Genomic DNA, 16,114 nt, shown 5'->3' on the forward strand with positions numbered 1-16,114 from the left:
GTTTGTCCAACCGCCTCTTGAGGATTGACCACAAGTTCTCAATAGGATTAAGGTCTGGGGAGTTTCCTGGCCATGGAAACAAAATATCGATGTTTTGTTTCCCCGAGCCACTTAGTTATCACTTTTGCCTTATGGCAAGGTGCTCCATCATGCTGGAAAAGGCATTGTTCGTCACCAAACTGTTCCTGGATGGTCGGGAGAAGTTAGAGGATGTGTTGGTACCATTCTTTATTCTTGCCTGTGTTCTTAGGCAAAATTGTGAGTGACCCCACTCCCTTGGCTGAGAAGCAACCCCACTGAATGGTATCAGAATGCTTTACTGTTGGCATGACACAGGACTGATGGTAGCGCTCACCTTGTCTTCTCCGGACAAGCTTTTTTCCAGATGCCCCAAACAATCGGAAAGGGGATTCATCAGAGAAAATGACTTTACCCCCGTCCTGTACCTTTGGCAGAATATCAGTCTGTCCCTGATGTTTTTCCTGGAGAGAAGTGGCTTCTTTGCTGCCCTTCTTGACACCAGGCCATCCTCCAAAAGTCTTCGCCTCACTGTGCGTGCAGATGCACTCACACCTGCCTGCTGCCATTCCTGAGCAAGCTCCGTACTGGTGGTGCCCCGATCCCACAGCTGAATCACCTTTAGGAGACGGTCCTGGTGCTTACTGGACTTTCTTGGGCGCCCGGAAGCCGATAAATTGTTGATTTAAGGTGCAATCTTACTGGCAGCAATATTATTGCCTGTGAAGCCCTTTTTGTGCAAAGCAATGAGGACGGCACATGTTTCCTTGCATGTAACCATGGTTGACAGAGGAAGAACAATGATTCCAAGCGCCACCCTTCTTTTGATGCTTCCAGTCTGTTATTCAAACTCAATCAGCATGACAGAGTGATCTCCAGCCTTGTCCTCGTCAACACTCACACCTGTGTTAAAGAGAGAATCACTGACATGATGTCAGCTGGTCCTTTTGTGGAAGGGCTGAAATGCAGTAGAAATGTTTTTGGGGGATTCAGTTCCTTTGCATGGCAAAGAGAGACTTTGCAATTCATTGCAATTCATCTGATCACTCTTCATAACATTCTGGAGTATATGCAAATTGCCATCATACAAACTGAGGCAGCAGACTTTGTGAAAATGTATATTTGTGTCATTCTCGAAACTTTTGGCCACGACTGTACATCATTGAAGGTTACAATGCAGTCTGGGTCAAGTTAAACGTTTTATCCTTCTTGTGCTGATGCACTTGTTTCTTTCAACAATAACACTGCTAAAATCTGAAGCCTGACCCATCAAATGCACATACAGTAGGTAAGGATTTACTCCGCAAGTATCTCACTGTATTTCCTGTACTGTAGTTCTAAAAACTAAACACAAAGACATTTGACCAAAATAAGGACTTACAGTCCAGCTATCCTGGTGGACAGTGCTGAGGGGGACACAGTGAGTTCCCTGTCCCCGAGATGTCCTGCTACTGGCCCCATGTCCCCTGTCCCTTCCTGGGCCTCTGCCAGGGGTAGCAGAGAGGCAGAAAAGTCCCCCGTAGGAGAGTCAAATTCACCACTACCAGCATACAGCAGCTCCATCTGGGTGGTTGTCCTTCTGCGTGCCTGTGGTAGAGGGATCGATCCAATCAATCAATCACTCAATAACATATCCATTCATAAAGAGTGTTTTACAAATAGCATTTATCTCAAAGTGCTTATCAGTAACTTCTTTACTTTAGACTTTACGAAAATGGCATTCAAGTGGCATTTAGAAAATGGCTTTGTGTGTGAAGTACTGTAGATGACTGTACCTTCCTAGGTTTGGCCTCTCCGCACAGTTTCAGGAGGTCAGAGGCCAATAAACTGAAGCAAACATAGAGGGGCAATTTACATGTTACACATAGTTTGTTGATGGACTACCCAAAGAAAGTATCATCAGAAATTAAAGATGGATTCCCCAGTAGGAGAAACAGCGCCACTGAATAACCCACGGCCATTTCTATTGTTTTTGTTTAGTGACAATCTACAGGTGAGAAGGGCGGCCCAACGTGATAAAAAATGTGCATACATATTCTGCTGTTCTATCTCACGTACAATGATGTTCAAGGGGGGAAAAAACAGTGTTCATTTGCAGTAACTTCTTTGTTTTTGTAATATTGCAAACGGATGTGGCAGTCTCACCAATAAGGATTCCTGCTTTTAGTGACGAAAATAAATTCAATATCCTCATTGTCTTGTCTGAGTCAAATGGTGTTTACCTTCCCTCTGCGGCTGGGCTGGGGGTAGAGGACTCATCACTACTGCTGTCATCTCCATTCTCTCCTTGAGGACAGAACCATACAGTACACCTTGTTACACTGGGCCCTCAAATACACAACATGCCTCAGTTACTGCATGTTCTGACATGGGGTAGTTATGGCTTCACAGCATTTTCAAATATCCCATTACAAGCACTAAACTTGTGTTACTTTACTATTTAAACTGTTAGAGGTAAACCATTTTCAAAGTCAATTTACAGGATATCACAAAGAAAGCAAATGCATACAGTGTTTTTAAACTAATGCTGCAGCAGCAGCAAAACAATAGTTTGAATTCAAAAGAGCTCTAAGGTACAGGGCTCAAAGTTCAGAGGTCAGTTTAAATACATCAGGGGTCAGACAATATCAAAATGATAGTATAGTATTCTATATATTAGTATGATGCATCTGACATTTCCGTTTTAAGGAGGGTAACTTAGTAAAGGTTGGAGTTGGAGTAGTACTCTACTTAAGGCCTGAATTTCAGGTTAGCACGGGGGTCAGGGTTTAAGCTAGTGCTGATTCTTAATATTCAGGTCATCCTGAATGAGTCTGCTGAACAGGAGAAAACTATACATCCACAAAGAGGACAGGGGAGGGTCAGACAGGGAAGTGGGGGTCAGACGACAGGGGGCAACATACCACGTCATGGCAAAGTTACGTTCTCAGGTTAGTCTTAAAGGGGAGTTTTAGAGGGAGGAGGGGCTTTAATAAGGGAGACCCATGCTCTCTGGGACCAGTCAGTCTGGTGTCTGTTACTTACCCACCAGTAGGTAACCTATCTCTGTTTGAATTCAGGGTGAACAAACAGGAAAACAGAACAAAGAAATCAAAGGAAACAAAAGTTAAAATAATGGAGACATTTTATTTTACAGTCCTGTTTCAGTGGATACTTTCCTGGTAGGCTATTTACTAAGAGAATATGTAATGGTACATGTTTTACTGAATCCGAAAGAAAAACAATATGGGAAATACGTTTCTATAATTTGTTATTGTTAGGTCAATCATTACCATTGTGAATGTCAGATAAAATAGTGGACTATAAAATAAAGTGTAACCAAAAGATGAAGAACTGAAAAGCAGCGTGTTTATACCACTGAGCCATCTATACCTTGCAGTGCGTTGCCCAGCAGAGCGTCCAGCTCAGGGTTGAGTTCAGCTTTCTCCTTCAGCATGTGGAACAGCAGCTGGTTCTGAGTGGCGCTGTTGATCTCTGTCTGCTTCAGCCTGCCCTCCATCATCTTCACCTGGGAATCCTTCTGGGCCGCCTGCAGACCCTGGGAGATGCACGTACCAGTAAAATCACACATTACATACATGACAAACACACACATAAATCCCACACTGACATCAACAGAGTGGTGTGACATTAAGCCCATTGAACAGCAGATACGCATTTTCAACTCTGAAATAAAAATAGTGCTTAAAGTTGGTAGTATAAGTATAAAGCTGGTAGATTTACAATACCCTGAATGCCGCTTAATCAAAAGGTAGAGAGAACTCAGTAGGGACAGGTGTACTGTGGTTACCTTGTTGATGGCCATGTGCAGGAAGTGATCAAGCAGGAAGCGGGCTTCTGACAGGTTACAGGAGCTGATCACCGCGGTAATGTCCACTGTGTCTCCCTCCTCCTGCATCCCAACAACATCACACAGTCAGTTATAATAACAACTCTGAAGAAAATGTGTGTGCTGGCGTCAGCTGTACTAATAACTAGAAAGGGTCAACTTCCTGAAGAAAATGTGTGTGTTTGCGTCAGCTAACCTTCGCTTCCTCCATCTGCATGATGTTAGCCTGACAGTCAGCGATGCTGTCGTTGATGTAGTCGATGTTGGCCGCCAGGGCATCCATTTCTTCGTTCAAAGACTGGATGCTTCGGTCCGTGTCGGTCCCCTCTGTGGCGATCTTCTCCCTCTTACGAGACACCTTCTCCCTTCGCTTGGTCAGGTCCTCACGTTGCTGTAAGAGGCAGGAGGAAAGAAAGGGTTATAATAAAAGTGTTTCCGAATTGCGTTCCTTTCTACCTATTGCTTTACGATCTTAGAAGTAAAGGAGCCTGGAGGAACCTTTTGGGGTTCTAAAAATTGCCACACAGGGGGAACCTATCCAGGTCACAAAGGTTCCTCGAGGAACACCTCTGAAAAGGTAATTTGATGAACCCCTGTGACAAGAACAATATGTTTTTCACATAAGTGCCACAGGATAGGGTTAAAACTTTAGGCATTCATTCTGACTGGACTTGCTCGAGATGGTGGAGAAGTCTAAGCCTCTGGCTCCGTAGACCGTGTGTTCAATCCCAGTGTTTATCCCACCCCCCTTTTTCTTTTTTTCTTTTAGTGGCTAGTTTTGATGCCGTCTCCTGACGTCCCGTGAATTTCGCCTTGGATCTCGTGCGATCCCTCTGAATATAATATTCACTTTGCTGATTAATAAACAGTGCCCTCAGAAAGTATTCCCACGCCATGACTTTATTCTCATTTTGTTATGTTACAAAGTGGGATTAAAATGGATTTAATTGTCTTTTTTTTGGTCAGCAATCTAGACAAAAACCTAAATGTTTTTAATTGATGGAAAATAAAACACTAATACTGTATATCTTGATTAGATAAGTATTCAACCCCTAAATCAATACATGTTAGAATCACTTTTGGCAGCGATTACAGCGGTGAGTCTTTCTGAGTAAGTCTCTAAGAGCTTTGCACACCTGGGTTGTACAATATTTGCCTATTATTTTTTTTAAATGATTCAAGCTCTATCAACTTGGTTGTTGATCATTGCTACAGTAGTCAGCCATTTTCAAGTCTAGCCATAGACTATCAAGCTGATTTAAGTCAAAACTGTAACTAGGCCACTCAGGAACATTCAATGTCGTCTTGGTAAGCAACTCCTGTGTATATTTGGCCTTGTGTTTTAGGTAATTGTCCTGCAGAAAGGTGAATTTGTCTCCCAGTGTCTGTTGGAAAGCAGACTGAACCAAGTTTTCCACTAGGATTTTGCCTGTGCTTAGCTCTTTTCCATTTCTTTTATCCCAAAAAAACTCCCTAGTCCTCGCCAATGACAAGCATACCCATAAAATGATTCAGCCACCACCATGCTTGAAAATATGAAAAGTAGTACTCTGTAATGTACTGTGTTGGATTTGCCCCAAACATAACGCTTTGTATTCAGGACAAAAACAGGATGCATGTTTTGGAATACTTTTATTCGGTACAGGCTTCCTTCTTTCACTCTGTAATTTATGTTAGTATTGTGGAGTAACTACAATGTTGTTGATCCATCCTCAGTTACAGTATTTCCTCTCACAGCCATTAAACTCTGTAACTGTTTTAAAATATCTATTGGCCCCATGGTGAAATCTCTGAGAAGTTTCCCTCCTCTCCGGCAACTGAGTTAGGAAGGGCGCCTGTATCTTTGTAGTGACTGGGTGTATTGATACACCATCCAAAGTGTAATTAATAACTGCACCATTCTCAAAGGGATGTTCGATGTCTTCATTTTTTTTACCCATCTACCAATAGGTGCCCTTCTTTGCGAACTATTGGAAACCCCTCCCAGGTCTTTGTGGTTGAAATTCACTGCTCGACTGAGGGACCTTGTATGTGTGAGGTACAGAGATGGGGTAGTCATGTTAAACACTATTACTGCACACAGAGTGAGTCCATGCAACTTATTATGTGACTTGCTAAGCACATTTGAATACTTATTGACTCAAGACATTTAAACTTTTCATTTTTAATGAATTTGCAAACATTTCTAAAAACATTTCTAAGATTAGTGATACAAAATCTCAATTGAATCCATTTTAAAAATGAGGGAAAAGTCCAAGGGTGTGAATACTTTCTGAATGCACTATAGAGCCATTACAGTCCTCTGAATACAATGCCATCTTTATATAGTAATAAAGTAGTAACTTTTCCAACATTGGGATTAGTATATAGACGGGCTACAATTTCACAAAAACTATGCATTAGCTTCAATGGGGCAGAAGGTGGTGTGTTGTGATTCTGGATGGCAAGATAGCCAGCAACAATGACAAGAAGCTGCCATATGGGAAATCGTAGTTGGCTCGTTTCAGCTAGTTGTATCTTGTTCTTGATACCATGTCTTGTTTTGAAGTGTTTTGACTCATGTCACATCTATGCTAATATGAAAAGAATTCGCTAGCTAACCAACAACTGTAACTATGTATTTATTGTGCAAATGTATTTGTTTTCAATAAACATTGGATACTAAATATAGTTTGTCTACAAATCTAAGCCAACCCTGTCTTTTTTTGCCACATTAGTTGCGTACGCGTTGGTTGTGTTGCTAAACAACCAACCAGTCTTAAAGGCTCTTGAGGAACTCATACAAGTCTGTAAGCCTCATTAAAGTTACAAATCTATCAGTGTTCAACCATAACATGTGATGACAATACAACACAACAGAAAATATGAATGGGAATTACGTTTCTGCCCACGGGTGGCAAAATATAACTATCTGAAAGCAACACCCTTACTAAACTAAGCCACGCTCCGCAGTCTTCTCATCTGACCCGCTGGGTCATATCTTAATAACCCAGCATCAACATCCCAACCTGGCCATTTTTAAAGTAAACGACCCAACTTAGTGACAACCCAGCAGTTGGGTCATCCAAACAACCAAGTATTTTTAAGAGTGTTGGCTAGGTTGAAGATACTATAGCTAGCTAGCAACCTAAGCCAAAACCTAATGTTTATCATCATAAACAAATGTCATTACCATTACAGTAAACTTTTCGGGAATTAAAACAGGAGCTACAGACATATAATATAATTGGCTTGACAGCCAATGATGTATTATTCAACATTGGTATTAAAATAGTACCCGTATAGGAATGGGTAATTGTTTACAAGTTGCTAGCTATCCCATAAAGCCATCGGTGAAAACAATATTTTTTATCTTCTTCTGAATCTGGCAGCACAACAAATCCAATGGCGAAATAAATTCAAAGTGCTCTGCATGTCCCGACAAAAAGGTTCTCCCAGTAACCTTTGCTAAATTTAAACTTTAAAGGTTCCTTCAAGAACCCCTCAACTAACCAATGGTACAAATATGAACCCATTGACTGCAATGGTTCATGGAGTCACCCTTAATTCTAGAGTGTAGCCAAAACGGCAAAAATGATAGGTCTCTTTATACTCCCCTGCCGGTTTTTGCGTTTTTTTCCACTTACAGAAAACCATGTTGGCATCAGTCTGAAAGGAATACAGTAGACCTGGTAGTAATACAGTAGCAAATACAGTAAAACTACAGCGGATCTATTTTACCTTGAGGAAGCGGTTCATATCAGCCTCCATGTTTGAGATGGTCAGCCTCTGCATGATGATGTCAGTGATGCGTCTCTCCAGAGACTGCCATTTCGCCCGGGCTGTCCTGGTGGTGTAGACACTCCCCGTCCTCAACGGGTACTTCCTGATAAGTGGAATTCAACAGAGGTCAGTTGTTGACTTGTTTGTTGTCCTGTTTCAAATCAGGTAAAAAGTATAATAAGATGTTATTTGCCACATGCTTTGTAAACAACAGGTGTAGACAAACAGTGAAATGTATACTATCGAAAAAATGATAACTCAAGGAATACATACACAATGAGTAACGATAACTTGGCAAAATACACATGCAGAGATGGGCAGTATTTATGTTACATAGAATTGAAATACATTGGTTTAATTACTTCTGAGTATTTTGACATTTGAATAACACTGGGCTGAACTACACCCCAATGTATTTTGTATTTTCAAAATACTAAATACTTTCCTAAATGTTTTATAGTGGTACACATTTTGTGTCCCCCCTTTCAACCTGCATTGGTATCAGTCTGATAGCAATATGGTGTGATAAAATCATCTGCTAAATGAATGGCAGGTAGCCAAGCAGTTAGGAGTGTTGGAGCAGTAAACAACAAGGTCGCTGGTTTGAATCCCTGAGCTGACTAGGTGACAAATCTGTTGACGTGCCCTTGCTCTGGATAAGAAAGTCTGCTAAATGATGTATATAACACTTGCAAAGCATGCTGAGTATTATTCTAATGAGCCCTGCCCTGAAACAATTCAATTTGGTATGTGCATTTTCATAAATGCGTTTACATTTTGGTAATATAGCAGACATGCTTATCCAGAATGACAATATATCACAGTCATTGCAAGCAAAAAAAAAATATGTATGTTGTAGTTTATTTTGACACATTGATCTTTTATGGTATTTTGTATCTGTATTTTGTAATTGTATTTTGTGATTTTAGCCCATCCCTGTACATGGGGTACCAGTACATAGTCAACGTGCAGGGGCATGAGGTAATTGAGGTAGATATGTACTGTAAATATAAGTAGGGGTGAAGTGACTAGGCAACAGGATAGATAATAAACAATAGGAGCAGCGTATTTGATGAGTCAAAAGAGTTAGTGCAAAGAGGATCATCGCAGATTGTCTGGGTAGCTATTTGGTTAACAAACACATCATGCCTATGCACATGGCAAACACACACGCACACACACACTCTCACCCACACCATCAGTACCTTGGGGTTCCATTCGGGGCTACTGCCCCAGCAGAGTGAGGTCTGCCTGGGATGCCACGGTGTGAAGGGTCCTGGAGGGGCTCCGGTAGGCTCACCTTTCTGTTCACCTTCCCTGAGGTGGGCCTCACCTGTCTCCTCAGAGCTGTCACCTAGCGAAGGGGGAAGGCAGGGCCACGTTCCGTATGGATAAAAGGACAAAGATGTTTTGTTTTCCATTGCAAAACGTTTTGCTACAGTTTGCCATACTGAACATGACCATGTTTATCTTACCTCCTCATTTTTCCTGCGTAGTACCAGGTCCTGCTGCCTCTTCTGAGCCTCCAGCTGTCTCAGTTGGTGCTGTAAGTGACAGGCACATAATATCAATACCATTTAACTTAATTGAACTTTGTCACAGACTAACACACAACTTCGCAACACACATTATTTCCTGTCTGTAACGTTACCTCATGTTTGCGCTGGTCCTTCTTCAGAGTAGCGATCTCTCGGTTGCGTCGGCACTCTGACACTCTGTTTTTCTCCTGCACCTCCTTCATCTGGCGCATCAGGCCCACCTAGCAAAACACCCACCATTTACATGTCACTCAATCAATCAGTCAATATATCCATCCAACCCCCCAACCGACCACCAATGGACCCCTCCACTCACTCACCCACTTTACCATCACCCCACCCATCCTTCCATCCACACTTTTTTCTGTACCTTTGTTTTCTTCATCTCAGCCACATCCTGGTTGAGTTTCTTGAGCTGTTTCTCGTACTGTGATTGGTTCTTGAGGAGGCGTGCGTGTTCCTTCTGGGCTGACTGCAGCTTCTGCATCTCCTTGTTCATAGAGCTCAACTTCTTCTCATATTCTAACTTGATCTTCTTCGCCTTCTCCTCCGTGCATGTCTCCACTGAGCCTGCAGACACAACTAACTCAGCTAAGCACGGTCACGGTGGAAACGACACAACACAGTTCGGTTCAACCGACACAGCTCAGCACAGCCACAATGGAATATCAATCAAATCAGTCATTCAAATGTTAGCCTTTTTAAAGCAACCGCTGTCACAGTCACAAAGTGATTTACAGAATATGACAGCCCACTAGAAATAAGGTTGTTTAAACACAAGCGCATGTACTTTATGATGTCTAAAATAACAAACTCACACAAAAATACATGAAATTGTTATTGTACAGGTATGGTGTCATTGGTGGTGGAAAGGATTAGTTAGATAGAGTTAGTTATATAACTCCATAAGATACTCACTCTGAGATCTAGCGACATAAGCACCTAAACAAATAAATGCAACCCTTCATTAATCTGTCACCATATTCCTGTGCACCTCTGCTGTACCGATGTTGTGACCATGATGCATGACATCATATCCTGTGCACGTCTCTTTCTTCGTATACATACCCATGTTGTGCAGCACCTTGTCCCTCTCCAGCTGTGTGTCTCTGATCTTGCTCTGCAGCATCATGAGTTTCTGTTCGTACTGCTGTTTGAGCGTGTGCAGACGGCGCTGGCTGTTCTCCAGCTCGTCTATCAGCTTCTGCTTGATGGCGATCTCACACGTGATGTTGGCCAGATCCGCCTGGAAGTCCTCTGTTCAGAGTACACACACAGCGCTAGCTATACGAGACGGGCTTCATTGACATATTCACTATTCAACAGAAGAATCTAATGGCCGTGAATGAATAAGGAGTGCTAGACCTGGGTTTGAAAACTCTTCACACACTCCCCACAGCCCTCCAGGACCAAAGTTGCGAAGGCATTCTGTATGACAGTGTAAAAGCACCTTTGGATGTGTGTGTGTGTAGGTGTGTGTGTGTGTGTGAGAGAGTTTTACCTTTCTCATCCAGTTCTTCAGAGTCGGACTCGTCCGAGCTCTCCTCTCCCTCCATCTCATACTCCTCCTCTTCTCCCTCCAGCTCCTCTCCTTCCTCATGGTCACTGACGTGGTCCTCCTTGTCCACACACATTTACACGATGTGAGTACAAAGAACACACACACGACATACACACTGACATAAATATGCCAATTAAGGACATTCTTAGACGTACCCCCTCAGCCTCGTCGTTGCCTCGTTCCTGTTCGTTGTCTGGTACCCCCTCCTTGACCACACTATGAGAACAGAACCAGAGGTTTAGGTAGCCATTGACCGCAAACGCAAGACATCAGGTCACTAGACTATCAGGGAGCACTACCATACCATATAGCACTACCATACAGCACATGAACACACTATCTTGATTTTTCTGCATAATGTAAAAATGCATTTAAGGTTAGAATCACAATTCAATCAGAACCCAAATCATTTGTTTGTTAGAATCATCCTTGAAGTAGACGTTAGTGAATGATTGATTGACATTATGTGGCTGCATCATGGCAAAACGAGCTGAATCTTTTAGTTCATTTATTTTAGTTTAAGGGTCTCAACAATGCAGAAAGAGGGAGAGGGGTAAGGAGAAGGGTGACAGGTTACAAGTGTGTTTTCCTCCAGGTGTGGCAACCACCTGCAGGTGTAAAATATGTGTTAGAGAGGTGGGAAGAGGGGAGTTAGAAAAATGGGGGAGAGTGGGAGGAGAGGGGGTTAGAGAGATGGGGGAGAGGGGTATAGCAAACCTGGGAAGCTTAACCTCATGGTGACTCTCCTCGAGCCGCTGCAGTCTTCAGAGTGGGGGAGGAGAACAGGGGAGACAGTTGGAGAGAGTGAGGTTGGCAGGGGAAGGGAGTGAACCAGAGAGCAGAAAATAGTGTAGCAAGGAAGAACAGGTTAACCTTTGAGGATTTGGCGCTGGTTGTCTTCTTTTGGCTCGTTGGTGTGTGCCAAGTCGTTTATGTGTTATGTTGTTTATCAAACGTTTATCAAATGTGTATTAAACCACAGAGAAAGAGGGAGACCAGTTGTACAGTACAGGTACATCTGAACATGACTGGGCTTGTTATATAAACCCATCATCATGTATGGGGTATTACAGTAGATAGACATTAGAGAGGAAATAGGTATCTGTTGAAGGGGAAAGGCTGGGTGCCAGAACTAATTACCCAAAACACCCTGGGACAACAACGGAAACCAATTCCCCTCGCCTCTGTAATCCCCCCACACCCTTCTACCACCTCTCCCCCTCGCCCAGCCATGCCCAGCCCATCTCTAACCACCTCCGAGCATATCACTGTCAGACTCAAGGCCTACCATCAAAGTCTACCCATTGCTTAGTTTTATTTGTATTGTTTCATCCACAAGTTTGGACATATACACTTAGTTACAAATCGTAACAAACCTAATGCAATCGGTTTCATGGCATGTACTGTATGTGAAATGTACATCAAAACAGCAACGTGGAGTGAGTGCAATATCAAAGGTATGAAGGGGACAAAAACAAAAACTCCTACCTCTTCTTTTTCTTCCTCTCTTTCTTCTTGAGTTTCTCCAGATCTTTCTTGGCCATCTCGATGATGTCGGAAGCCACTATCTCGGGGGCGAAGTGGGCTGGGGAGAAGGAGCCCCCACCAGCGTACAGGGAGGAACGTGTGTTGGCACGGGACAGGGTTTTACGGAGGTTCTCATTCACTGACTCACTCTCCAGGAGCTTGGCTCTGCAGACACAAAACCAACAGTCAGAATACTGTTGTGGGCCTCCCAACTCCAAAAACCAAAGGTCACAATACTTCCTTTCAACAGACACATCATACTGTACATGTAAGAGACATGTCATGCATCATACCTGAGCTCCTCGATTTCTTTGATATAGTTCTGGATCATATTTCCAATTTCCTCAGTCCCCTCACCTGGAAGATAATCGAACATGAGGGCATTTTCAGGACTTTTTCTATTAACTTTAATGGAGCACTTCCTATCCCACTAGCCTGGATGTTGAATCATCACGGCACAGTGTGAGTAAGATCCATTATTCCTGTCCCAGTACGTACCCACTTTGGCCAGAACCTGGTTGGCCTGGTCACTGAGGTACTGTGTGAGTCTGGCCCTCTGGGCGTCAATGGTCTCCTGCATGGCCTTGACCCTGATCCTCAGGTTACTGTTCTCTGTCTGTAGCATGCTGTTCTCATGGACCATGTCGTTGATGCTCTCCATGCCGTCTTCCCCCACCATACGCTTGCCCTGAGACCAGAGAGAGACCAGAGGACTATGGTTAGTATAGTAGATCATTATTGTAGGCCAATACAGTCAGGCCAATCCAACTATACATTGTTATATCTCCCCTACCAGATGCTTGCCCTGCTCAGACCAGAGGGAAACAGAGAGATGAGTACAGGTCATAGAGAAATATAGACTGACAATCCACACTGAATATCCCTCCGTTTCACTATTGTTTAGTTGGATTCCAGGCTACCAGAAATACAACCTCAATGGACACATGTGCAGCCGTTAGTACGTCTTAAAAGTTATATGGATCCATATTATGGTACAGTTAACCATGTGACTTGACCTGGAAAACAGTGCCTTTATAATGATATCTAAAAATAGCAACAACAACAACAAAATCTCTCTCTCTCTCTCTCTCTCTCTCTCTCTCTCTCTCTCTCTCTCTCTCTCTCTCTCTCTCTCTCTCTCTCTCTCTCTCTCTCTCTCTCTCTCTCTCTCTCTCTCTCTCTCTCTCTCTCTCTCTCTCTCTCTCTCTCTCTCTCTCTCTCTCTCTCTCTCTCTCTCTCTCTCTCTCTCTCGCACCCTCCATCCTCTCTTTCCTTCTCTTACCGTCTTGTACTCCATCAGTTCCATCTGTAGCCTGGCAATGTCAGTCCTGAGAGCTGATATCTGCTGGGAGGCTTTGTCCTGGTTCACCATCACCTTGTTCTTGATGTTCCTGGCTCGGTTAGCGTAGTTCAGACAGCTCAGTGTCTCCATGAAGTCCCGGTCAGATGGGCTGATACACGCTATCATCACCGTTTGACTGGGGATAGAGAGAGAGAAGATGGACGGAATACAGACACGGGCCGTAGACAGACACACACAAAAATCATTAGAAACGGAATAACCACATAGGCAACGTCAATGTAAATCACTTTGTAAACTACTTGGAAAATAAATCAAATTCATTATTTGAATTTATTTTAAAAAAATAGATAAATGTTCAAATATATGGTAATTAATTCACCCACTAGCGTAAAGAAAATCCGGTTTTAATAGATTACTTTTAAAACATTGACATTTTAGTCAGCAGACCTTCATTAGGCAGATAATTTATTAATCCACATAATAAACTTCAAGGAGAGGTTCTAGTGATATTCCAGAAATAGACCTGTTTCCTCCCAGAGAGTCCTGCAGTAGCCGGGTGAGTTTAGAGTCCCTGTAAGGCACGTGGGTGGACCTCTTACTCCTGTCCCCCAGAGCACTGATCACGTTACCCAGAGCAAGCTGCAGCGAGAGAGGAAAAACAGACCAAGGAGACATGAAGATGAGATGAGATCCTTAAAAATGAGGCATTTAAATGCAGTTGTCAATCAAAGAGGTGGTGCCACAGTGTTGGTAGGACATCTGCAATATCTTTCTCAGCCACCAGGTGGTGCTTTCCCCGATAGCTTCTCAGCTCTACACAACAAGTGTATCATTGAAACAGTTAAATATAATAATAATAATATTTTCAGGTCAGTCAGCCAAGAAGAGGACATGGCATCACCACTGTCCTGACTCTCTAAAACCTGTTAGTGCTGAGTAACCTATGACCTTTACATGCACTGTTCTAGCATTGGGAATGGTCCGGGTCAATTCCATTTAAAGTCCGTCAACTTGTAATAAATTGACCCAAACCAGGCACTGTGTGTTCACCAATTTTCCAACTATAGCATGCATTATTTTACAGTGAGAGTCTCACCAGTCCACAGTTGATGGAGATGCCTTCCTTGGCTCTATCCCCAGTAGCTCCTGTCCTCTTTAGTCTCTCCGACCCGGCCAGGTCCACAAAGTGAAACTTAGCCGTCAGCGTCTCGAACTCAGAGTTGATCTCAGAGGAACCGTTGGCCAGGCGGCCGTCTGTCTCATTGGACTCCTGAAGGAGATGGGTATGGTGAATAAAACAAAGAAGAGACTGTGGGGGGAAATACACCTGGTGATTGTGTGTGTAATTTCATGTCTTTGACATGTGTATGGACATTTCGGCTCGAGCATTGATTTAGGCTTATGAGAAATATAACTGGTGGCTTTCGTCTTCCATTATAGCTCTCAATAGCAACACCAGTGGATAGACATATCTGTGTCTGTAGCAGCCTGTATATTGTCCATTTAATCAGCTGGGAAGAGAGAGGAGGGTGACATCATGCCCAGCTGGTGTGTGTCCATTGGGATTTATGTGGGGAGATATGCTGTATGGTGAGCTGTGTCGCTGGCTGGGGAGCTATGTGGGAGGCTTGGGTAACGCTGCATTTCCCAGTCCTCTTGTTTATCAGCTGGGGGTGTTTGTTGTTTATCTCATAAATACTAGGAAATGAAATGTTATTCATGTGTATTTTCACAATCGGAAACAAACGAGTGGTTGTATGTTACAACAACCCCCAAATAAAATGGTAATGATTATGCAGCTTAATAACCTTTTTATCATGTAATTTCTAAAGAATGACAGTGAAAATAGTACAGCCAGTGAAATAGACTGTGAAAAGTGTATCCTATCCTAGGCTTGGCTCTAGAGAGCTCCAGGCCACTGGTGCAATGCCACGTACGCTGTCGTCTGGAGTGCAGACTCTGACTTGGCACAGGTGGATGGTGAAGATGGCATGGGAGCGCGAGCTCTGGATGTTCATCTGGGTGCTGGCTGTAGTACGGGACAGAGCACCCAGCTTCAGACACTGCATCATCTGTACAGGGAGGGGGAGGGAGGACCAGGGACAGGAAAGGAATGGGAGAGTTTAGAGTTAGTACAGTGTATTCAAGAGAGAAATTCTGTTTGTCACACCCTGTTTCACCTGTCTTTGTGCTTGTCTCCAGCCCCCTACATCTTCGTCATTATCCCCAGTGTATTTATACCTGTGTTCTCTGTTTGTCTGTTGCCAGTTCATTTTTTTTCGTCAAGAATGCCAGCAGATTTTCCCATGCTCCTGTCTGTGTCTAGTTCCTGTTTTCTAGCTTTCCCGGTTTTTGACCATTCTGCCTGCCTTGACCCTGAGCTTGCCTGTCGTTTTTGTACCTTGTCACACCACCCTGGATTACTGACCTCTGCCTGCCCTGACCCTGAGCCTGCCTGCCGTTCTGTACCTTTCCGACTCTGCTTTGGACTACTGACCTCTGCCCGCCCTTGACCTGTTGTTAACCTGCCCCCCTGTTTTTGTAATAAACTTGTGTTACTTCGAAACTGTCTGCAT

The 16,114-nt window shown here is 43.3% G+C and overlaps 1 protein-coding gene across 3 annotated transcripts in view; it reads right to left on the reverse strand.

The window, feature by feature from the left end:
- Positions 1 to 16,114, reverse strand: part of LOC118392263 (kinesin-like protein KIF21A) — a 41,293-nt gene that overhangs the window by 6,206 nt on the left and 18,973 nt on the right. The window contains exons 5-27 of one of the 3 annotated variants that reach the window (XM_035784055.2): positions 15,476 to 15,610; positions 14,635 to 14,808; positions 14,062 to 14,177; positions 13,518 to 13,713; positions 12,734 to 12,923; positions 12,529 to 12,592; positions 12,197 to 12,400; positions 11,426 to 11,470; positions 10,864 to 10,924; positions 10,649 to 10,766; positions 10,216 to 10,404; positions 9,518 to 9,717; positions 9,261 to 9,368; positions 9,085 to 9,153; positions 8,815 to 8,963; positions 7,568 to 7,712; positions 4,044 to 4,238; positions 3,809 to 3,910; positions 3,391 to 3,556; positions 3,043 to 3,063; positions 2,241 to 2,304; positions 1,794 to 1,845; positions 1,400 to 1,605 (exon numbers count right to left, since the gene is read on the reverse strand). In XM_035784055.2, coding sequence (XP_035639948.1) covers positions 1,400 to 1,605; positions 1,794 to 1,845; positions 2,241 to 2,304; positions 3,043 to 3,063; positions 3,391 to 3,556; positions 3,809 to 3,910; positions 4,044 to 4,238; positions 7,568 to 7,712; positions 8,815 to 8,963; positions 9,085 to 9,153; positions 9,261 to 9,368; positions 9,518 to 9,717; positions 10,216 to 10,404; positions 10,649 to 10,766; positions 10,864 to 10,924; positions 11,426 to 11,470; positions 12,197 to 12,400; positions 12,529 to 12,592; positions 12,734 to 12,923; positions 13,518 to 13,713; positions 14,062 to 14,177; positions 14,635 to 14,808; positions 15,476 to 15,610 — 2,969 coding nt within the window. The remainder of the gene's footprint in view (positions 1 to 1,399; positions 1,606 to 1,793; positions 1,846 to 2,240; positions 2,305 to 3,042; positions 3,064 to 3,390; positions 3,557 to 3,808; positions 3,911 to 4,043; positions 4,239 to 7,567; positions 7,713 to 8,814; positions 8,964 to 9,084; positions 9,154 to 9,260; positions 9,369 to 9,517; positions 9,718 to 10,215; positions 10,405 to 10,648; positions 10,767 to 10,863; positions 10,925 to 11,425; positions 11,471 to 12,196; positions 12,401 to 12,528; positions 12,593 to 12,733; positions 12,924 to 13,517; positions 13,714 to 14,061; positions 14,178 to 14,634; positions 14,809 to 15,475; positions 15,611 to 16,114) is intronic. The other 2 variants (XM_035784057.2, XM_035784056.2) reach the window with 2 other exon arrangements.

This window comes from Oncorhynchus keta, chromosome 13, assembly GCF_023373465.1.
Source record: "Oncorhynchus keta strain PuntledgeMale-10-30-2019 chromosome 13, Oket_V2, whole genome shotgun sequence".
In the NCBI taxonomy this organism is placed as follows: Eukaryota; Metazoa; Chordata; class Actinopteri; order Salmoniformes; family Salmonidae; genus Oncorhynchus; species Oncorhynchus keta.